The sequence below is a fragment of the Eptesicus fuscus genome, chromosome 23 (genome assembly GCF_027574615.1).
Source record: "Eptesicus fuscus isolate TK198812 chromosome 23, DD_ASM_mEF_20220401, whole genome shotgun sequence".
In the NCBI taxonomy this organism is placed as follows: domain Eukaryota; kingdom Metazoa; phylum Chordata; class Mammalia; order Chiroptera; family Vespertilionidae; genus Eptesicus; species Eptesicus fuscus.
The window spans coordinates 4,034,670-4,058,651 of record NC_072495.1 but is presented as its reverse complement, the minus strand read 5'-3'; the positions used below and the strand labels follow the sequence as shown (position 1 = coordinate 4,058,651).

The following is a 23,982-nucleotide window of genomic DNA, read 5'->3' as shown; positions in this document are numbered from 1 at the left end:
TGAGCCCTCTCGGGACGAGGCCGGCCCTGCCCAGGGAGCAGCCCACCTGCGGGGAAGCCGGCGGGGCCGTGCTGCACGGCGTTCAGCTCCAGCAGCAGGCGGTCCAGCTCCGAAAGGTTGCTGCCCAGGGAGGAGCTCATCACGGTGGGCGAAGGCTCCGCCGACTTCTGCTTGTTGGGGAAGCTTTGAGACAAAGGGAAGGTCACCCCGAGAGGCACGCCCCGGCTGTGGCCACCCCGGTTCTCCAGGAGAATAGGCAGCGGGGCACGAGGTCTCCCACAGCAAGGGGACTGACTGCGAGTGGGGAGGGGGAGGGGGTGAGAAGAGGGGAGGGAGGAAGGCCTGCCTCTCCGTTCCTCGATGGCACGGTGGCGTGACGTGACGGGACAGCTGGTTTAGTATGGAGAATGGAGATGGCAGCCATCGGCCACCAGGCCATCAGGAGGCACCAGGAGCTGCTGGGAGCCTCGGGCCTTCTGTGATTTGGTCCAATGACCCAAGGCAGAACCCTCACGGGCCCTGGCCTGGCCTCCTCCCTGGCCTCGCTGCCTCCAGCCCTGGCCGGGCCCCGGTTCCCAGGCAGGAGAGGAGGTGAGCGGCAGGGCTGGGGCCGGCCGGGCCCGGTTCCCAGGCAGGAGGGGAGCGGAGGGGAGGGGCCGGGCCCCAGATTCCCAGGCAGGAGGGGAGGTGAGGGGCCGGGCCCCAGGTTCCCAGGCAGGAGGGGAGGGGAGGGGAGAGGAGGGGCCGGGCCGGGCCATACCTGTACACGTGCTCTTCCTCACCGGCCCGAGCGCAGGGAGGGCCCAGGCCGTCCTGGGGCGTGGAGGCGCTGCACGGTTTGGCACTGGAGCCGTACGCGGGCGGCGGGGCCTGGGGCTGCGGGAAGGAGAACGCTCAGAGCCTCCGGGGAGGAGAAGGAACAGTCCGAGTCACCCCCAGGAGGCTGCTGCTCACAGCGTCTCACCAGGGAATTTCCACACGCCGGCGGGAGTCAGGTGAGTAACACTCGGTCACCGCCCCTCACGTGGCGTCTGGTGGGGAGCCCCTCTCCCCTTCCCCGGAGCCCGTTCCTCCCTGGGCGCCACGGTCACTGCCAGACACGCTCCTTTAGCCCCGAAGCCTCTGGGAGCTTCGGCCCTGGCCCCTCACCTGCTGGTGGATGAATCGGGGGGCGCTGGTCTGCCACTGGTCTAAGGGGTCAAGGAGCGCGCCGTTGAGGGCCTCGCTGGACGGGGGCGGCGGGACCGGGGGCGCGGCGATCTCCTGGTACGTGTGGTTTCCAGTTGGGTAGGAGTAGGGAGTCTCCTCCGACAGGAACACGGGCCGCTTGGAGATGTGGGAGGTGGTGGACTCCAAGTCCTCCAGCAGGGCGTCTGCGGGAGGAGCGGGAGGGTGAGCAGCAGGTCCTGGGACTCTTCCCGAGGGCAGTGCCCGCCTGCCTGCACCAGGAGTTAAGGAGATGGGCACTGCCCCGCCTCAGGTCAGGAAGACACCAGCTCAGCCAGCCTGCCTAAGAACCAGCCCCCACAGCTGACCTCCTCAGCCCAGCCCCAGCCTGGGGTGCTTGGGAGGCCCCCGGGGCTGCCCCTGAGGCTCTCCTACCTCTGGGCCGGCACCTTCGTTCCCTCTGGACAGGCTGTGCAGCTGGCTGGCGGGGAGTCAGCAGCCTGCCTAGAACTCTCTGACTCCGCAGGGCAAGGCGGAGAGAATGTGGGAGGGGCCCCACGTCACGGGGAGGGGCCGAGCAGGGCCAGGTCCACTTAACTCTCCGGAGCGTAAGCTTCTCAGCCCCCACACTGGGGGGACCCCCGGGGTGACACCTGTCTTCCTGACCAGCCAGAAGCAGAACCCCAGGCTCCGGGGTGAGGTGTGTGGGGAGGTGGGGGCTGGGACTAGGCTGGTGCAGTGTTTCCTACCTCCTGGGCCAAGCCTGGGGGGGGGTTGGAGCGGGGAGGGGGGGGGCAGGACTACTCCGTAGGCCGTTTCTGCAGAAGCCTGGCAAGCAGCCTGGCCCGAGGCTCCAGGGCCCCACTGTTCTGCTTTTACCAGCAGCAAGGGAGCCGAATCGGCCCTCGAGTGCAAGCTTCCATTACCCGCACCAGGCAGACAACAGGGCCCTGGATCGCGTCTCCAGACAAGAGGACAGCAGGGGGGTAGGAGTAGGAACTGCTGATCTCCCCCCTCGTCCCGCCCCTCCCGGACCTTCACCAGCCCCACAACCCAGAGAGCCGGGCCCACATGCCACACCTCATTCCTGCCACCGCCAGGGCCTTGCTCACTCTCACCTCCCTGGCGACCTGACCTGGGACACACTCCTGAGAGAGCAGGGGCTGCACCACCGGCATTTCCTAGCGGCAGGCGCAGTGCGGGACACCTCGCACTCCTGGTCTGTGACCACCTGTTACCCCACGAAGGGGGACTCTGATGCTTCCTTTACAGACAGGAAACCAGCTTCAGGAGGTGGTGGGACTCGTCCCCGATCACCAAGCCAGTAAGTGACAGGTGGTCTGACTCCTCAGAAGCCCCCAAACCTGGCCTACAAGAGGCGCTGTGATCACTAGACGAGGCCATATTTACACGGTACAACTTCCTGAAGCACGGGCCCAGCTCTCAGGGCTGCCAGTCGGATCCCTCCGTGTGGCCCTGTCCTCAACCCCACCGCAGCTCGGAGAAAGAAAGAGGGAAGCCAGGCCTCCCGGGGCCCTGCTCTGTGGGCCCACACCTTCTCCCCGCTGCCTGCCCGGGCTCCTTCCCCCAAGGCCAGCCACACCTACCCTGGCTCCTACCCAGTGGTTCAGAGGGGAAGCTTGTTCCAAGGCCCAGGATCCCAGGCCCCGCAGCCCAGGACGGGTCTCCTGACTTCCGAGGAAGGTCAGTTCCTGCACTCCTCCCACTCCAGGTCCTTTGGAAGAGACCTGGCTTCCTGTCTCTGGCAAACCGGAACTAGAACAAGTCAGTGTGTGTCTAGGTAACAGCAGAAAAGGAACCGGTGTCCAGGCCAATCCCAGTGGCCTCTCCACAGCCCCACCTGCTGCGCCGGCTTCATGCAGAGTCCCCACTCCCTCTGGGCCCTGAGCCAGCTGGGAAAGGCCAGAGGGCTCCCCAGAGCAGGCAGCAAGTGCACCCCGCCGGGTAACAGGAGCAGCCGCTGTGCTTGAGCCCCCACCACGTGCCAGGAGCTCCACCTGTGCCACCGCCCGCACATGACGCTGGCTCAGATGGTAAACTGAGGCTCAGAGGCAGAGCCAGCTGAGTGACCCAGCTGGGATATGAACTTGGGTTTTTTGGGCCCCAAACACTCAACAGAAGACAGATGGTGACCTTCCCTGTCAAACCACCGCCCTCTGCATCAAACACCCCTCCCTGTCTAAGTCTGGATTCTGGTTCACCATTTCAGTGGGCTCTTTCAACAGATACATCAGTAGATCGGAAGGCGCAGTCCCGGAGTACAGAGACCAAAGATCTTAGGTTCTGGAGTCGAGCCAGAGCTGAGTTCAAGCCCCAGCTGCCCTCTCCATTGTCCACGGCCACACAGCAAAACCACTTAGCTTCCCCGAGCCTCAGTTTCCTCAGTCAGCTGGGGGTTTACACGGGATAGACAGATGCCATAGGACAAATGGGAAGCTGCAAACATCGGACCTTATTTGCTTTGTGAAATCCAGAAAAAGATCTCCCTCGAAGGCGATCAGGGTGGGATGCAGAGAACTGACTTCTCCTACGTCTTCTATGGGCAGAATCTGGGCAAGACATGAAAGGGAGCCCATGCAGAGAAAAGCAGAGTAATAAAGTAGCATTCCAAGCGAAACACTGTGGATGTCAGGGAGAGAGGAGAGACATCATTTTCCAGACTCCTGCTGAGAGGAACCCCGGCGGGGACACAGTCACAGGGTCTGTGGTGGACTTCCCCCTCTCTCCACCCTGTCTCCGTTCAGTGACTAGACAGGGCCCGGTGTCACCGTCCCCCAAACCTCCACAAACACCTCAGGGAAGGAGCCAGGAATATGGGCAGCCAGGGAGGACACACTGACCCCGCGGTGGGTTCCTATGGGTACAGGGCCTGCTGTCTCCATGGGGCACACGGTCACAGGCCCAAGTTTCCTTGCAAGTTCAGCCGACTCCTCCCCTGCTGAGTCAGCAGAGTGGCCGGGCGAGGACTGCACAGAGTTCACCTGCAGGCAGTGCCCACAGGGAAGGGTCCCCAGTTTCCGGCTACATCTGCCGCCTGGCACCCAGCTCTATGCACCCTCGGGGTAGGCTCAGAGATTCCTCCTACTCATACCCCAGAGAAGGCGTCAGAGAAAACGGGGCTGACTGGGCAAAGAAGCAGGAACCGAAGCAGTCAGGGCTTGCTCATTCAGGATAAGGAAGGCCTCAGACTTCCTCCGCGCCTCCCCAGGCCTGAGACCCTCCCAACAAGTCAGCCGCAGGGCCTGCCCCGGGCACGCCACAGCAGGAAGCTCTCCTGGGCTTCCCGGCCCTTTTTGGAGGAAACCACCCTAAATCCACCCCGAAAGCTGCTCGCGGCCAGCTGAGCACTTCTCTCCCGACGCGTGTGTGGGGGGAGAGGTTCTCTCCACACCGGGCCCCGAGGGGAGGGAGGGCGCTGAGAGCCAAGTCTCCCGCCCAGCGAAGGCCACTCGGCTAGGCTCTGGCTGCGAAGGGGTGCGGACCTTCGCCACTCCCCGCCAGAGGGCGCTACTGGCCCGCCGGCGCCCCGCTGCCGGAGTAACCACGGGGAACCTCGCGCGATCACGGATTCGGGCCGGGCAGACCCGGGAGCCCCGCCGCCGATGCACCAGGTAAATGTCGACGCCGGGAAGCTCGGCTGAGGTGGAGGGACGGAGCAGGCTCCGGGAGGCGCACGAGGCGGCCTGGGTGCCCGGCCTCGGGCCGTGCCTGGGGCACACGGTCATTAGAAGGTGCGCCCCCAGAGTGCCGCTGGCCTGAGGCCCCTCCCGGATGCCCGCCCCTCCGCCGACAGACCGCGGCAGGTGCCGGACCCCAGCCCGAGGCCGAGCCTGGGCCCAAGCAATGCTCAGAGCAGCAGCGGCTTCGGCCAAGAGGCCACCTGGGGCAGGCGGCTGGGTGCAGGGAGCACCTGAACCAGGCCTCACCCCAGCGCCAGCCACGAGCAACGGAGCGTAATCTGACCTGAGGACCTGCTGGGAGCGGCCGGATCTGCGGCCCCGGGGTTGGGGGTGGGGGTGGGGGTGTAAGTAACACTCAAGCGCCTCAAGCTGCTGCCCCTGGAGGGAGGGGACCCAAGGGCCGGTCTGCCCGCATTCCAGGGCTAGCCAGCCTAGGGGTGCAGAGCAGAGGAGGGAGCCCCAGAACCCCTCCTTCTCCCAAGGTAGGGGGCGCCCCCAGACTGGCTCTGGAGACTCGGGCTGACCTACTGACACATGGCACCCAATATGTCAGAGAATTAATGAACCCTTTCCACCTTTAACCCCAACTAGTGCATAAAAACAAGTCAGGGCTCTTTCGCAAGACTGGCTTCTTCCCCCTCCCCAGGCCCCGGCCACTTCTCCGTATGCGATAAGGGCTATGGAGAGGCCTAGGCTGAGCAGACACCAAGAGGGTGAGATAAATGTGGGGAGTGGTGGGTGGGGGAGGACTCTGAGCCATGCCCCTCTCCCAGGCTCTAAGCTGCTAGCTGTTGGAGCCTGACTGGGGAGGGGGTTCTGAGTCACACCGACGCTGCTGAGCTGCCCAGCCAGGCTGCTTAGCAGTTCCTGGGCCTTGGTTTTCTTGTCTGTCAGATGGGAATCCCTCCCCTTAACTCAGAGGAGTAAGGATTACAAGAGAACAGGGACACAGTGCTTGCTGAGCACCGTCCTGGAACAGAGCGCACGCTCAGTACTTGGGAGTTGCAAAGCGGCCGGAGCTCCCTGCCAGGGAGGCGGTCAACCCTGGAGGGGAAAGAGGAGGCCTTCCCAGCCCATCCACCCCTGGGCCAAAGGATGCTGCGATCCCGAGCCAGTAGTTAGGGGCACCATTCTGGGGAAACCAAAGTCACCCTGGAGAAGCCTCCCCAACAGGTCTCCAGGGGTGGAACAGGTAAATGTGGGGCGTCATCGGGTGCCAGAGCCCACGCTGCCACACCTGCCCCAGTGCTGGGCCCCTCGACACCTCCGCTTGGCAGCCCCAGGCAGAACTAGGAGAGACAGGGGCCAACAGGAAGACACCCCCTGACAGGCCTAGGAGAGACCCACAGTGAGAACAAGACATACCAAGACTCGGTCACGGGCCAGTGTAACTCAGCTCTCAGCGCCCCAGGCCGGGCGGGCAGTGTCCTAGGAGCTGACAGCGGAGGGAAGGAGCAGCAGCAGCGCCAGGAGGGGCTGCCAGCGCACAAGGGCCGTCCCTGCCATTTAATACGAGACCGAGACCGGACTCAGAGGCGGCATCAGCTCAGCAAGTCCCTTCCCCACAGGTCCCGGAGAGGCCCAGCCTTATGGCCTACCTGCTGGGCCCCAGGAGGTTTGGGGTCCCCCTGCTGAGCACCTGCTGGGCCTGGGTGGTCTCAGAGCCTGCAGCGTGGGGCCCAGCCTCCTGCGGCTGCCTGAGCTCAGGGACAGCAGCAGTGAGCAGGGCTGGGCCTTCCTAAGGAAGGAGCTATGTAAACAGCAGGCCCAGCCCTGCGGATGGGTCTCCTCTCGGCCCCTTTCCTGAAACTCTTCCAGATTAGGAAGGAGAGCAGAACAAAAAGGCAGGTCTCCCTCCCCCAGCGCTGAGCACACAGCGGTGAGAGCAGAGGTAATCTAATCCGCAGCAGTGGGGTACTTTTGCTCAGTGAGTAAGTCCCCAGGAATGGGGAGCTGGTATATTTATCCTGATAACTGTCCTGGGAGGGAAAGGCAGATCTGTGACCGGCCAATCCACAATTAGGCCAGATCTGCTCTCCCCCTCCCAGCCCGGGGACCCAGGACCTGGACACTGACTAGGAACTCAATCTCCTGGAGGGGCCTGCCCTGCCAATTTGGGTTCTTGTCAACTGTCTCCTCTCCAAGAATTCAGCTCTAGAGAGCAGGGGCCTCGTCTTGCTCCATGCCACATCCCCAGCAGCTAGAATGAATGGCGGGCTGACAGGGACTGTGAGGAGAGGACAGGAAGGAGCCACAGCCAGGAGGCCCCGCCTGCCGGGGGCCTGTCAGCAGGTCGCCCCACCTCTCGGGGTCCTCTTCTTCTGTAAAATGGGCAGAACCCCGTTTGCCCCACGGCTGGTAGCAGGTTCTGGGGAGGAGATAATATAATTTCGGGTGACATTTACAGGGGTGGGCAACAGGTTTACAGCTGTAATACAACAATTAATAAATAATAAGACAAGAATAAACTCTGTGTTTCCTATACTCAACTATAAACTTACTTCTGCCAACCCCTGCAGACAGCACCTTTGAGCTCTTCAGAGTTTGTCTATATCCAAGACATTGCTATCCCAGACAGAACTGCTCTCCCTCGGGCCGGGTAAGAACCATCAATACTGTAGTGTCATCTACATATTTAATAACGGTGCCTGGAGGTTATGAAGACTCAGCCACCATTCTCCTTGGCTGACTCACGCCTCACTCACCAGGAACTGCCATTCTCCTCTCACAGCCCGAAGGAAGTGTGGGCCGGGGTGACACACCGGAAACGGGGGAAGGGGGATGGGGGGGCATGAAGAGAGGGAAGGCTGTCTTCCAATCTGCTGCCAGGAGAGGTGGGCGTGGCCATGGAAGGTGCTGCCATTGCCCAGGAGGCTGGCACGAGGCGGGTGTGCCAGCGTGGGTTTCTTTATTGGGTGCCTGGCTTGTGCCCAAGGTCACAGAGCACAAGCAACCAGAGACTCCGAGAATAAAGGCAGAAAGGCAACGCCAGAGGTCACCCTGAGCGCCAGGCAGAAGCCCGACCAAGCCAGGCCCATGTGCACCGGGCACCCACCCAGGGCCCCCCACTGACCAGGCTTCCCAAGCTGATGGGTCCCAGGAGGGTGAGCAGCAGCAGGTGGGAGGAGCCGCCCAGGTTTACCCTGCGCACCTCCCCCCCCACCCCACAGGCACAGGAGCAGGTCCAGGCGGGCAGGAGAGCAGCCTCTTCTGTTGTAAATAACTCCTCTCTGGTCCAAGATCAGCGGGCCCTCCCCACCCCCACCCCCGGAGGCCCCAGAACAACCGTGAACACATTTCATTGGTCAGATTTCATCTACCTCTTCAGGTCACCCAGAGACTCCAGACTTTAAGGTCAAGTCTAGGGCGCATCTCCAGGCCCCTCCCACATTCCTTCAATGGGTAAATGCGGATTTACAAACAAAAAGATGGCAGCCTAGAACCCAGAAGGCTCCAGCGCTGAACATTTTCTCAGCTCAGGCAAACCCATCCAGCCCAGTCCTGCCATCTGGGTCCCTCCGGGCAAGTCCGTCCGCTGCCGAGCAAGCAGGGGGCTCCTTGGCCTCTCACCCGGCTCATCGGCAGCAGAGGTCGGAGGGGCTCAGGAGTGAGTCATCCTCCCTGAGAGACTGGGAAAGCAAGTTCAAAAGTTTGCCTGTTCCAGGAACGAGCTGAAGCCTTTCACGATGTTTATCGACTTCACAGCACTGGTTACCCCTCTGCAGGCAGGTCTGACCAGTGAGCTCAGCCCGAGGTGCTGCCCGCCTCAGGCGGCCGCCACGTCCCTGAATTGGCTCTCTCTGGCCTGCCTCTCCCCGTTCTCCGATAGAACAGCCGCCTCATTTCACTGGTCACCAAGTCGCATCAATTCCTCCTCCACTGGGCCTCTCCCCGTTACCTTCCTCCCTTCCTTTTCATAACAGGCAGGCGACAACTGGGACCTGCATCAGAACCCACCCCCGCCTCCGGCCGCCCGCGGCGCCTGCTCTGGGCTCCCGCTCGGAGCCTGTAAGCAGACACCAGCGGTTTGACCGTCTCGGAAGCCCACCTGTTTTGCGTGGGTCCATACATCACTCTCACCTCTCCCTCTGTGGACAGGGACCCGGCCCCCGCGCTGGATCCCCAGCACAAACCCCCTCGGAGACCTCGTTACTCAGGCACCTCACAGAGCACACAATGAGTAATCGATGAGAAAGTGTCCGCAAGCCACCGTGAAGGCTGGGCGACCTCCGGTGCCCTCCCACTGTGACCCGGAGGAGCCTGGGTAAATAAACCCCGGGCTGATGCTCATCTCCCGTAAGGACAGGAGCAGGAGGAAGTGGAGCCGGGACTGAGGCCAAAAATCTTGGGAGCTGTGACAGGCCCGTCACTCACTCGGGCCTCCTTGCTGAGCACACCCCTGACCTCGCCCCTCGTGCCTCGGGTTCATGCCAAGTCCTTCTCAGAGAACATCCACCGAGTCCAGAGGCCTCCAACTCCAGCAAGGACAGAGGCAAGAGAGAGAAAGTCAGGCTCCAGCGCCCCCACCCCTCACCCCAGCTCTACGGCCTGTCCTGTCACAACGGCCTGAGAGCCCTGTGGCTTTGAACCTGGAATCAGAACAATCGAAGGAGCTGCCCAAGCTCCAGGAAAGCTCTCAGCCTCGGCCTCAGAGGAGCAAGCCCAGGAGGAAGCAGCCTCGGCTCCCGCCACAGGGGCTTGGGCCTGGCAGTGCTACAAAGGGAGCCAGAGCTAGGGGATGGGGAGAAGAGGGAAGTCATCCTTACGGAGCATCTACAGGACGGCACCCGGGGGCACCCCCATTTTACAGAGGAGAACAAGGCTCACGGATGCCCACTGAGTGCGCTCTGCAGGCAGGCGGAGTCCGCACGAGGACAGCTCTGTCTGGCTGAGCCCATCCACTCCTCCCACGACACCCCATGGGGAGGCGGTCAGCTGTCCTCATTCTGCCGGCCACCACTCTCCAACTTTCAAAGCACCAGCCCCCGGAGTCCCGAGAGCAACCCCAAAAGCCTGGCCCCTGGGGTGCCTTTCCCCCACGGCCCGGAGCCCTGGATCTCATCGCCCCCCTCTCTTTACCCTCGGCCTGAGGCAGGGTCCTGACCGCTCGGAGCCCCTGACAGTGGCCCCGGAGCTCCCTGTTCTGGGCTAACTCGCTGCTTACAGGTCGGCTTGCAGGAGTGTTTCCTCCCTGTGTCCTATGACCAGCGGCCTCATCGAGCAGCATGATGCAAGATGGGGCTGCCCCGACACTGACCGTCACCCCCTCTTGCTGCCAGGCAGCTTTCCGATGTGGACGGGGGAGGGGCCTGAGCACAGAGAGAGGGGTGGCTCCTTGGCCCTCAGAAACCGGCAGAGGCGACAGGTGGTCAGGGCTCCTCTGAAAGCACCAAGCAGCCACCTGCGGGGACAGAACCTCGAGCCTGAGGAGCAGTCAGCCGGGGCTGCCCCGCCCGTCCCTGGCTAACAGTCATAAGGTACTGACAGCTGCAGCTCATTTGCTTTTAGTTTTAGAAAATGGACTGAAGCAGGTTCAAGAGTAGCCAGGACCATCGGCCCAGCCACGAGGGTTCCTCTGTGCTTCTCGCGTGAGAGAGAGCTCGAGTGCACAGAACCAGCGGGCCTCAGGAAGGAGGATGGCAGCAGGCGAGCCTGTCCGTCCTGAGTGTCACCGGAAGGGTGTGTCACTGTGGGTCACAAGTTGGACAATCAGGGGCTCTGAGAAGGAAGGGCAGGCGGGAGAGGGCAAGAGCCAGAGCCAGCTGCCCTCTCAGCCCACAGCTGACCCTCAGTGACACTTTCGCTTCCCTAGACACATCTGTGCCTCCCAGCCCCGGTCTTCCCAGCCCCACAAGTGTTGGAAGCCATCTGCTCAGCTCTGGGTAAGACGAAGTTCTCCTGGGGCCACAACTGACTCTCGGCACCTCCTGAGAAAGGGGGAGGTCCAGGAAGGGCTGGTCATACTCACGGGAACCCCAAGCCTTCTCCCAGGCCCTCCCGAGCTTCCCTCATTCCTCACGCTGCAGGCCCATCCCCACGCTGCAGTCTCGTCCCCACGCTGCAGGCCCAACCCCACACTGCAGGCTCATCCCCACGCTGCAGGCTCATCCCCACGCTGCAGGCTCATCCCCACGCTGGAGGCTCATCCCCACACTGCAGGCTCATCCCCACGCTGCAGGCCCAACCCCACGCTGCAGGCTCATCCCCACGCTGCAGGCCCATCCCCACGCTGCAGGCTCATCCCCACGCTGCAGGCTCATCCCCACACTGGAGGCTCATCCCCACACTGCAGGCTCATCCCCACACTGCAGGCTCATCCCCACGCAGGAGGCTCAACCCCACACTGGAGGCCCAACCCCACGCTGCAGGCTCATCCCCAGCCTGCAGGCTCGTCCCCAGGCTGCAGGCTCGTCCCCAGGCTGCAGGCTCGTCCCCAGGCTGCAGGCTCATCCCCACGCTGCAGGCTCATCCCCACGCTGCAGGCTCATCCCCACACTGCAGGCTCATCCCCACGCTGGAGGCTCATCCCCACGCTGCAGGCTCATCCCCACGCTGGAGGCTCGTCCCCAGGCTGCAGGCTCATCCCCACGCTGGAGGCTCATCCCCACGCTGCAGGCTCGTCCCCACGCTGCAGGCTCGTCCCCAGGCTGCAGGCTCGTCCCCACACTGGAGGCTCAACCCCAGGCTGCAGGCTCGTCCCCACACTGCAGGCTCAACCCCACGCTGCAGGCTCGTCCCCACGCTGGAGGCTCATCCCCACACTGCAGGCTCGTCCCCACGCTGCAGGCTCGTCCCCACGCTGCAGGCTCATCCCCAGGCTGCAGGCTCGTCCCCAGGCTGCAGGCTCATCCCCAGGCTGCAGGCTCATCCCCACGCTGCAGGCTCATCCCCAGGCTGCAGGCTCATCCCCAGACTGCAGGCTCATCCCCACGCTGCAGGCTCGTCCCCACACTGCAGGCTCATCCCCACGCTGCAGGCTCATCCCCACGCAGGAGGCTCGTCCCCACGCTGCAGGCTCATCCCCACGCTGCAGGCTCATCCCCACGCTGCAGGCTCGTCCCCACACTGCAGGCTCGTCCCCAGGCTGCAGGCTCGTCCCCAGGCTGCAGGCTCGTCCCCAGGCTGCAGGCTCATCCCCACGCTGCAGGCTCATCCCCACGCTGCAGGCTCGTCCCCAGGCTGCAGGCTCGTCCCCAGGATGCAGGCTGACTGACCGAGGCCCTGGGAGGATGGCATCACTGGTCTACAAAGGAGGGTGCCTATAGCCACTGTCCTGAGGACACAAACTTCTCTCGAAGCCCAGACCTTGCCAACTCACCACATGGGGAACGGCCTCTTGCTGGCAGGGAGGGAGCCGATGGAGGCCGCAGTCCTCATGGCCTTGGCTAACCAGAGTCACACTAGGAAACCACAAGAGAGAAAAGGAGGAAAGACAGACTTTCCTGAAACAAAAGCACCCAGAGACCTGGGCTGTCAGTCGGTCTCGCCCGCAGGGCTCACTGGAGGGGCTCACAGTGCAGAGGACACGGGGGACAGAACCAAAATGAGACCCTGTGGTCTCCCTACAGGAAGCCCGCCGACCCCAGAGCGGGGGCACAGAGCCACGCAGGTGGCCGGCCTCAGGGAGAACCTCGCCGGCGCCCTGTGCCCTGGGCTCCCGCGGCAGAGGGTCCCCCGGCTCCAGCGGGGTGCGCTGGCCTCCCTCCACCATGGCCAGCTGGTTACACCAGGAGACTGAGGGGGCGGGGAGGTGTCCACCTCAGTCCTGATTTGGGTTTTATTGGAGGAGACACCGGCGCTCTGGGCATTCACCCAGCAGAGCCAGGACAGATGGCGAGAGCAGTGCCTAGCCGTAATGCCAAAAACGTCACAGAGGGAGCCCCCATGCACACACACAAATCACTCCCCAAATCGGTTAGGAAGTTAGATTTTGAATAGCGGGGACTCCCTTCTAATAGAAGCAATGCTCAGAGGGGCGTCTGGGTGACTTCCCCTGGACCCTAGGTTCTGCAGCGTCTGCATGGAATGCTTTCTCACCCTGAGGGGCCACGGAGGGCCATGGGGGCAGGCGGCAGGCCAGCAAAAGTCGGGAACAGCCGAAACCGGTTTGGCTCAGTGGATAGAGCGCCAGCCTGCGGACGAAAGGGTCCCAGGTTCGATTCCGGCCAAGGGCACATGCCCGGGTTGTGGGCTCAATCCCCTCATTAGGGGGCGTGCAGGAGGCAGCCAATCAATGGTTCTCATCATGGATGTTTCTGTCTCTATCCCTCTCCCTTTCTCTCTGAAATCAATAAAAATAAAAAATAAAAAAAGTCAGGAGCATTGGCCCCATCCCTCTGCACTCAGTGCCTGCTCTGTGCCCGGCAACAGACAGGACCAGAAATCCTGTGCTTCTGTCCCCAGCAGCTATCGGGAAATCAGGGAGCCTGTGGGTACCTCGGCAACCTCTGATGTGAACAAAACTGCCCGTGGGGGCTGTGCCTCTCCGCCTATCTCCACGCCCACACCGGAAGTGGCCACCATAGAAGTCAGCAGGGCCACCGGCTGCCCTCTCGGACACCACTTCTCTCCTTTTTAAAAGTGGAAGTCTCGCTTCCGCTCTGCCCTGCTTTGTCTCGTCCCTGCTCAGCCCAGCACTCGCACACTTTCCCCCCCTAGCTCTCAAACACCTCCCTACTCATCTCATTCCCACATCCCTCAAACCTGTGCCCCTAGGTTAGGCTTCCTACCCCTCCCACACTGCCCAGTCCCCCAACCCCACACAGGTCATCTCTTGATTTTCTGCTTGGGAAGGCGAAAGGACTCAGCACCTCTACACTTCTCTTTATCTTTCCTTTGCACCTATACTTCTCAACATGCTATTACTTCTCCTTGGCAGAGTTTATTACCTTTATACTCCGTTCTCTAATGTTAATTAAATCCTCCATACATTGACTATAAATTAATTCCCAACACTGAACACCAAAAACAGCCCTGGCCAGGTAGCTCAGTTGATTGAAGCGTTGTGGGGATGCACCCAGGTTGTGGCTGGGCTCCCCAGCCAGGGCACATACAAGGAACAACCACTGGATGCATAGATAAGTGGGACAACTCTCTCTCTCTCTCTCTCCCTCTCCCCCGCCCCTTTAAAAAAAATAAGTGGAAGTCTCTGTCCCTGTCCACCCCTCCCTGCTGTGCCCCAAACTCCAATGTCTTCTGGGGGCACCGTCCCTTGAGAGGGGTTGCCCGCAAGCAAAGGGGGTGCCTCGCCCCTCCACTGTTTTACCCCACACCCAGGTGAGGTGGGGGCTGGGAAAGGAGGAGTTGAATCTCACTGACTGTGAACGGTGGCTCCTGGGGACAGAACGCAGGCACAAGGCTGTCCCGGCACGCTCCCCAGTGTCCAGTCCTCGGAGGGAAGGTGGATGCAGGGGCCACGTGCCACCCTCAGAGCCAGGGCAGCTCAGTGCGGAGTGGCAGACAGCAGGAGGTGCCCCGGGGACCTGGTGGCAGAGCCCAGAGGGCTCAGAACCGGAAGCAGCGATGCCAGTGCCCGTTTTACCCTCCCTTCTGCCTTAACGCCCCACCCTACCTGTCGTTTTGGTGAACAGGAATTGTAAATGGCTATGGGTTAGCCCAGATAAACCTTCCGAGACCTCTTTCAGCAATGAACACTGATTCTCCCCGAGGGAACGCCATAGGCCTCAGAACCAGGGGCGGGTGAGGGAGGGACAGAATGTGAAAGAGGTCGCCAGGCATTGGTCACCAGCCTCGCCCTGCAGACTGAGCCGCACAGGCCGTGTTTGGGTTAGTCTTAAGACATCAAGCGATTTCCCAGGAAAGCCAGGAGTTCTGGCTTCCCATGAGCAGTCAGAGGGCTAGCAATACGGACCTACATCCCTGCAGGGCCACCACTGGCTGGAGATGACTCTGGGTCCCTTTCCTTCCTGGCCCCCTTCACCCACTCACAGCAGCTGCCTGGCCTCAGCAGGTCCGTGAGTTCACAACATCGCGCTGCGTGTACGTGTAGCTGAACTTGCTAACACTGCGCCTCTTTGAGCTCAGTTCCCTCATCCACCGAACAGCGTAACAGCCCCGGAACCACAGGGACAGTGGGACTCCCAGCCTCGCTCACGCCATCCGGAGGAACCAGTAAGAACGGACATGAGGCAGCCTGGCATATGCCAGGCACACGTCATTCGTGCCCACCTCACCAGGTGCCATCCCTGACTGCCCCCCCCCCCCCCCAGCAGGTGTAAACAGCACCCAGCACAAACCCCGAGCTGCTGCAGAGGAAGTGTTCTGAAAGGTGCCAGCCGGGCAGCCCACTCTGCCCCCGCCCCCCGTTCCGCTGTTAGTGTCCAGGACGACCACGGAGCTCTCCCTGCTGCAAACCATCCCAACGTTCACAGACGTGCCAAGCGGAAGCATCCAGAGGCCCCTGTGCTCGGGGCGTGGGGCGCTCAGCACACAAAGCCAGTGGGAGGGCACTGCCGATCCTCCCGGGAGTCCGGTCCAAAGGCCACCCTCCAGCCCCTCGGCGCTATCGGCTCTGACAATCCAAGCTCCGAGGAAGGAGTCCAGCAGAAGGATGAAAGTCCTTGCGGCATCTGCCCGCCCGAGGTCTCTGCTCCTAACCCTGCCCGAGGGTCCACCCTTTGGGGCAGCATGGACCTGGGCCGCCCTGGACTTCCTCCAGAGGCCCTGACTCTCAGGCATGACCAGCGCCCGCTTGCCCCTGGTAGACAGTCCCCTCCCTCTGGGGACTCAGCTGAGCTCCCAGGGGCAAAAGGGTTCCTCACCCCGCTCCAGAGCAAGAGGCGGAGACAAAGGAACCTCACCCTGATGCCTAACCTGGCATCCAGGGGTGGCCTCCAGGACTGTGTGGGCCGCCTGAAAGGCCACACAAAGCGGTGCACACGTCCCTACAACACTGCTGGGGAGATGGTCCGTGCCGTTCGTGGGCCAGGAAACTGGGAGTCTGCAAAGGTGAAGCCACCGCCGGGACCCAGCTAACGTGGCTGCCCTGCACCTCGCAACTCACTGTTGGGTCCACTGGAGACAAGTCTGATCGTCTGATCACGGGGGCAGGGGGTTAGGGGGTGGGGTGGGGAAGCAGCCTCATCTGCCCTTCATCCCAGGTGACTGAAGTTTCTGAAATGGGCCCTGCTGGGCACTGACCCCGGCAGCACACACGCTCTCCAGCAAAGCCACTGCTGCAGACAGCACAAAGCAGGCGGCACTGACTCGCCTTGAAAAACAGCGCCAGTGCCGCATACCGCCCTGCCGGCCTCCTCCGGTCCTCCGACCCTCTCTCTGGGGCTGCATCCTCTTTGCCAGTGGCGGCCCCAACAGTACTGGGCACAGGCACCGCGTTGGGCCTGGGGGACACAAAGACACACTGTCTCCCCAGGAAGCACTAAGTAGCCAGACCGCCGTAAACTAGGCAGGGGGGCGGCAAGGCGGGCTTTCTGGGCAGAGGACTCGGGAAGGAGCAGAGGCGGGGGATGGAGCTCAGGGTACAAGTCCCAGCTTGGTGAAGCGGAGTTAAGGACCCAGGGCCTGCTGCGGAGTCTGGACTTACAAGGGCAAGCCCCGGAGAGCCGCCGGCCTGCGGGCAGGACCAGGCTTGTGTGTTGGGTCACTCAGGCGTTTGTGCTGGAGAGCCGGAGGGGGCGGGGCTTGGCCGGAGGGGCGTGGCTTGGCCGGAGGGGCGGGGCTTGGCCGGAGGAAGACCCAGAGTCACTGCGCTCTAAATAAAAGCAGGTGAAATCAACAAGGCCTGCTAACCGGCCTGCTAGCCTAGCGGCTGTGGGGAAAGGGGAGGAGTGCAGGATGCCTCCCACATTGTTTCCTGTGAGAGGATGGAACAGGGAGGGCAGGAGGGCGAGCAGGAAAGAAGTGCATGGGAGGGTCAGGTGACAAGGGCAGCCATCGAGGTCAGGCAGAGCCACAGGGCTGCACGAGCCGGAGCCGCTTCTCTCCCCACCCCCACCCCGTGGCCCACGTCACCTTGAATCTCCCAGGGGCCCAGAAAGCAGCAGCTGGGGAAATGATAACAGGGTTGCCACTCCAGTCTGCTCTTCCTCTAAAAACAAGTACTAGTAGTTCTCCCAGCGGCCTTGGGGAGCTGTAAACTCATGCTGTTGGCTCCAGGAATTCTCAGTGTCCGGGACTACCCCCCGGGGTTCCCTCCTCTGCCCTCTGCCCCCTCCAGAGAGGTGCTAAAGTCCCCCATCACCCACAGCCCTCCCCCAGAAGGGGTGAAGCCAGGTTCTTCCCTGGGGGCTCACCACCGGGTGGCAGGCTCAGGACACAATCTCAGGCCCCCATCTCCTGGAACCGCCCTTCAGAACTGGCCTGCGGTCCCTGCCCGGCTGGGCCCAGGAAGTTTGCACAGACACAGCTCAACATCTGACCGGAGGGTAACAGAAGCCCCAGAAGCTGGCCCCACCTCTGCTGTCACACCAAAGCCACCCCAAAAGGTCATTCCACTGAGGAAGCCAAGGCTGCAGACTGTCCTTGGCCCTGGGGCTCAGGCTGAGTTTGATTGTAAATCCAATTGGGAGGAGGACACGGGTACAAATCTTAGCCAGTGAACTTAGCGCGCGCGCACACACACACACACACACACACACACACACACACAGCCTCCTCCCTCCAGGCCTTTGCACATGCCGTTCCCTCTGCCTAGACTTATCCTGTCTTATCCCTTGAGACTTATCACAGCTCAGTTTCCTCGTCTGCAGCAGAAGGATGAAAGACCCGCCATGCCTACCTAGACAAAGGGAATGTGTAGGTTTGATACTAGGGCCTCTTCTGAAAGAAAAACCCAAATCTTAGTAAGGAAATCCTTATTCACAGATAAAGGACGAAAATTTAGGGCTTTTTCTAAATGTCAAGGTTCCAATTAAGACACAACAGTTTAGGGTGCCATTTCCTCCAGGGAGCCCTCCCTGACCACATTCCCTGCACAAGGTTCAAGACCCCTCTCCTTTGAGTTCCCAAGTACTGTGCACTTCCCCTAAGAGCACGTACCTAACTGGTAGGAACTGTCAGCCTAACGGCCTCCATCCCCCCGCCTGACAGCTCAGCGAGGGCGGGGACGCGGCTTTATCATCTACCTTCGCCTCCTCGCACAGGGCAGTGCCTCGCCCATAACAGGTGCTCCGTGGACAACGACCGACCGGATGTCTCCCCATGCCCGTGAGCTAGAGGCCTGCCCACCACGTCAGCCTGTGCACCTCTGTCTCCGTGGTGCTCACATGCAAAGCAAAGCACAATGGGGGACAGCAACACATGTGCAGGAAGGAACAGGCCCAAGCCCTCCCTCCTCTTCCAGCCCAGAAACCCCCTCTGCTGTGATCCAGTTACCACCACGCCTCCCCAGCCTGCAGCAATCCGAACCTTAAAAAAATCAAAGGAACACTCCCCAGGGCGTTGTGGCCACAGCATTGCAGCCCCTTGTGGGTACTTAAGGGTGAAACTCACTGTGTGGCCTGCCTGGCTTCCTCTGTGGGTGGGGGAGGGCGAGTCAGCCAGGGGGCTAGGCTCACAGGCGTGAGGCAGCTGGGAGGGAGTGGGGTCCCAGGCAGAGTCAGGCCCTGGGGCGGTGGCACTTTCACTTGGTGCTGGAGGAGGAGGCATTAGCAAGAGGAGGGCGAACAGCGGCCCAGTGTCCCGCCAGCTCATCCTGTCACACCTCTCCCCAGGGGGCCGAGGAGGCAGGGGAGGGAGCTGGACTTGTGTCGCTGGAATGTGTTACCAACACCAGCCACGGCTCTGTGGCTGCGAGTGGCTGATGGCATCACTGATTACCATGACTAAGCCGAGGATGAACATAGCGCTCTGAAGATCAGCGGTGCAGAGGGAAGCTCCACGCAGGGAAAGAAAGAGGAAGACAAGATTTTGGAAGCGACAGGAAGGGGAAAAAATAAAGGTCCTTCATACAAAGGCACAGAGAATGCCAGAAATAGTAAATTTACGGGTGAATATAAAAGACTGAAACGCAGTGTGGTTTACAATACGTGTAGACATAGGTGAGGTGTCTGACCACAATGACAAAGGACGGAGGGTGCAAGTACAGGAGAACCTCAGTTCTAGAACTTAATTCATTCCGGAAGGCTGTTCAAGGAGTGATCTGTTTAAAAACCGAATCCGTTTTTCTCATTAGAAATCCTGTAAGTTGAGTTCATCTGTTCCAGACCCCAGTGAGTCCCTGTTTTAACCTTCCTCAATTGCCTTGATCACAGCTTCATGAGCATTTTCATCCCTCAGCCACGTTAGCGCTCCTCATGCTTTAAAAGGGCGCTAATCGTCCATTTGGCCGGGCCGCGCTCAGAAGCCAGCTCAGGCGGGCGAACGCCTCTATCACACTTTGCAAGTATTTTTTTAATCTCTATTGTTGCTCTCACAACTTCCTTTTCCCTTTGCTACTATTACTAACCTTCTTAGGACCCATGGAGACTTACTGTACGTATTTAATAATAAGCAACAACAAAAGCAAAAAATAAATTCACAGCACAATTTCCTGAGATGTTAACAATGCGAGGTTTAGCTGCGAATTGACTCATGCTTCACACTCTCTCCGTTGTCTGTGCCTGAGACACGTGACTGCTCATACAGGTATTGGCATGAAAGGGCTGTCGGGTCGAGAACCAAAGTTTTTTCAACAACCGAGACATTTTTTCGGTGAACTGAATTGTGGAGAACTGAATTGTTCGAGACGGAGACGTTCGAGAAACCGAGGTTTGACTGTATACTGCTGTAAGGTTCTTACATTATACATGAAGTAGTATGATACAATTTGAAGATAGACCATGATAAGTTAAACCCGTCAAACATAGAGCAACGACTTGGGGGTGGTGAACACAATACAACATACAGAAGATGTATTATAGAATTGTACACTGAAATCTATGTAATTTTATTAACCAATTTTAAAACCCCATATAGCGACCACTAAGAAAGGTAAACCAATGAAGTATAGCTAAATAAGTAAATGGTGGAGATAAAATGGAATCCTAAAAATTTTTTTTAATGAATCCAAAAGAAGGCAGAAAAATAAAAAAGAATAAAGATAGATGGTACAATTAGAAAACAAATTTTACGATGTTAGATACACCCAATCATACTGATAATGACTAAATGTTAGAAGGTGTATATATTCCAATTAAAAGGAAGAGACTGTTCAGAATGGATAAAAATGCAAGATTCAATATATGCTGTCTATAAGAAACGCTTTAAATATAAAGACACTGATAGACAGTACCTACTGGTGTGATATGTGTAAAACGACAGAGAAAACAGACCACGCTAACACTAATATCAAAGAAGGGGGAGTGGTTCTGTTAATATTAGACAAGGCAGACTTCCAGACAGGAATATTACTAGGGATAAAGAGGGAAATTTCATAATAATAAAAAGGTCTAGATGGCCCTGGGCAGGTAGCTAAGTCAGTTACAGCATCGTCCCAATACACCAAGGTTATGGGTTCGATTCCCAGTCATTGGTTGATAAAAGAATCAACCAATGAATGCATTCATAGGTGAAATGACAAATTAATGTTTCTCTCTCCCCCACCTTTCCTCTATCTCTAAAATCATTTTGTTTAAAAAAGAATACCTACTTCATAGTGTTGTTGTGAGAAAAAAATAAGGTAATGTGACCAGTCAGAGTGGCTCAGTTGATTAAGCATCATCCCATGCACCAAAAAATTGCTGGTTCAATTCCCAGTCAGGGCACATCCCTGGGTTGCAGGTTTGATCCCCAGTCGGGGAGCGTAAGGAAGGCAACCAATCGATGTTTCTCTCGCTCATCTCTCCCTAAGCATGTAAATAAATAAATAATTATTTTTAAAAGGTAATGCAAGTGAGGCACCTAAAACAGTGCCTAGCACAGAGCAAATTAGATAATGCAGCAATTATTATTCCAACCATGTAGCTATATATGCACTGAAAAGACTTGACAGAAATACATTAAAATGACAATTGTAGTTATAAATGGATTATCTCTAAGAGTTTTTTTATTTCCTTTTTTGTACACCTCTGTAGTGTTCAAATTTTCTACAATGAACATGTGTAACATTGTTAATCAGTTTTAAAAAGTTAACTATTAAAAGGAACTTGAAGGTATTTAGTCCTTTTAACAGACATTTGTAATATAGAAAAATAAAATTTAAAAACAATGAAGATATAAACCCAAAAGAACTGAAAACAGGTGTTCAAATAAGTGAACATAAACGTTCACAGCAGCACTGGTTCCAACAGCCAAAAGGTAGAAACAACCCAAATGTCCATCAACAGGTGAATGGATAAACAAAACGTGGCCGGTCCCTACAATGGAACATTATGCGGCCATAAAAAGGAATGAGGTACTGACATGCTACAACATGTATGAACCTTGAAAATGCTAACTGAAAGAAGCCAGTCATTTTGTACATTTTATATAAATGGAATCATATGATTCCATTTATATAAAATGTACAAAACAGACAAATCCATAGAGACAGAAAGCTGACTAGTGGTTGCCAGGGGCTGGGGGAAGGATAGGGGAAGAGACTGCTTACTGGGTACAGGGTCTCCTTTGGTGGTGATAAAAATGGTCTGCAACTAGATAGAGGAAAACAGTTCATTGTAGTTATGTGAGTTTCATCTTAGTTAAACAATTAAGGATATGGCCCTAGCTGGTTTGGCTCAGTGGATAGAGTGTCAGCCTGCGGACTGAAGGGTCCCAGGTTCGATTCCAGTCAAGGGCACATGCCTGGGTTGCAGGCTTGATCCCCAGTAGGGGACGTGCAGGAGGCAGTCAATCAATGATTCTCTCTCATCATCGATGTTTCTATCTCTCTTTCCCCCTCTCCTTCCTCTCTGAAATCAATCTATATATATAAAAGCCTAAGTGACAGTTTGACCAGTAGCTATGACGCACAATGACCACCAGCGGGCAGACTCTCAACACACAGGCATGGAAACATAGAACAGACTGATGAATCTCAGAGGGAAAGATTAACCAAAGATCTTATATGCCTACTAGAGGCCTGGTGCACGGATTTGTGCACTGCTGGGGTCCCTCAGCCTGGCCTGTGGGGATCGGGCCGAAACTGGCAGTCCGACATTCCCTGAGGGGTCCCAGATTGCGAGAGGGTGCAGGCCAGGCTGAGGGACCCCACTGGTGCATAAATCCATGCACTGGGCCTCTAGTAAAGATTTTTTTTTTTTAATTAAGGATATGTATATCATATGCATGTTCTATGTTTATAAATAGAAAAGGTACACACCAAACAATTAACAATAGTTACCCATGGTGAGGAAGGAAGAAAGGACTTTCATTTCTGTGCCTTTGTCTTTCCTTCTTAAACTGAGCGTGTATCTTCATTGACATAAAGACTTTAACAGCCCTAACCGGTTTGGCTCAGTGGCTAGAGCGTCGCCCTGCGGACTCAAGGGTCCCAGGTTCAATTCCGGTCAAGGGCATGTACCTTGGTTGCGGGCACATCCTCAATAGGAGGTGTGCAGGAGGCAGCTGATTGATGTTTCTCTCTCATCGATATTTCTAACTCTCTATCTCTCTCCCTTTCTCTCTGTAAAAAATCAATAAAAAATATATTTTTTTAAAAAGACTTTAACAAAAGTAAATAATATCAAATACAAAATGACATGTAAAGGTCTCTAGGAAAGCCCTAGCCCATTTGGCTCAGTGGATAGAGCATTGGCCTCAGGACTGAAGGGTCCCAGGTTCAATTCCGGTCCAGGGCACATGCCCAGGTTGTCGGCTCGATTCCCATTGGAGGGCGTGCAGGAGGCAACTGATCGGTGATTCTCTCATCATTGATGTGTCTATCTCTCTTTCCCTCTCCCTCTCTGAAATCAATAAAAATATTTTTTTTATAAAAAGGCTCTAGGAAAGAAAAACAAGGCTTGAGGCTACACTGTGGCAGATGTGTAGTCCTAGAAATGAGGAAAACTAGGACCCAGATCTTCACCAAAAAGGGCAAGAACAAGCATGTCAAACTCACGGCCTGCATGTGGCCCACGACGAATGTTTTTGCGGCCCAGCCAATATAACGGTATGTAAGAAACGTCTTAATAAAAATTCCCTAACTTAATTTTTGCAATATCCTGTTACACATAATTACTAGTATTAATAACGAACTACAACGTTCACTAATGACTGATGACTATAATCGTGTTGCATTCATTTCCCTTACGCGCCTTACGAGCAGGCGCACCATTTCTCTCCACTAATACCAGCAGCGAATATTTTAGCAGCCGATTGCCACATCATTAGTCTTGGACTGACTTGTTTGGTGTGTGCAACAGGAAATATTTCGCTTTCGGAGAACAAGAAAAATAGGTTTATTTGTGCTACGCTTATTAATTTGTGCAGTTATTCAGTGTCTGGTAAGTTAATGTTCAAGAAAAAAATATTAATTTTTATTAAAATGTTCTATTATTTTATATTAACGATGACTCATTTATTTCAGCCCTTTGTATTCGGCATGTCTCTAGCAAAATAAACCTACGTTTCTATGAAAATTGAAGCTTTTGTTTTTCTGTGGCCCACATAAACTTAAACTTGTTTATTTGGCCCGTGTTAGCCTTTGAGACATGCTTGGGCTAGAAAGAAAAGCACAGGCCTGCTCTGCTACTAAGTGTCCTGGGCAAGTGCTTTCTCCTCAGAGGGCGTTAGTTTGTCCATCTGTAAAATGGGTGAGGAGAAACTCCTAAGTGATTTACAAATGTTTTTATATTTTTTATTTTCAGATTTTTATTGTTGTTATTAATCCTCGCCTGAGGATATTTTTGCCATTGATTTTTAGAGAGAGTGGAAGAGAGGAGGGAGGAGGAGAAGGAGCCAGAGCGAGAGAAACATCAATGTGAGAGACACACTTTGATTGGTTGCCTCCTGCACACACCGCAACTTGGGTCAAACCTACAATGCAGGTACGTGCCCTTGGCAGGGAATCGAACCCACAACCATTTGGTGCATGGGCCAACGCTCTGACCACTGAGCAATGTGGGCCAGGACTAATTTCAGATTTTTAAAAACCCACAAAACCCCTTTTGCAATTGTAATCTTCAGTGGAAACCTAATATATAAACAGATAAAGAGTGGGCAGCGCTGATGAAGGTGA

General features: G+C 57.2%; 1 protein-coding gene across 3 annotated transcripts in view; it reads right to left on the bottom strand.

Moving 5' to 3' along the window:
- The window catches only part of PXN (paxillin), a 46,724-nt gene that overhangs the window by 10,369 nt on the left and 12,373 nt on the right, over positions 1–23,982 (bottom strand). For all 3 annotated transcript variants that reach the window (XM_054712523.1, XM_054712524.1, XM_054712525.1), the window contains exons 2-4: positions 1,150–1,373; positions 761–876; positions 47–183 (exon numbers count right to left, since the gene is read on the bottom strand). In XM_054712523.1, coding sequence (XP_054568498.1) covers positions 47–183; positions 761–876; positions 1,150–1,373 — 477 coding nt within the window. The remainder of the gene's footprint in view (positions 1–46; positions 184–760; positions 877–1,149; positions 1,374–23,982) is intronic.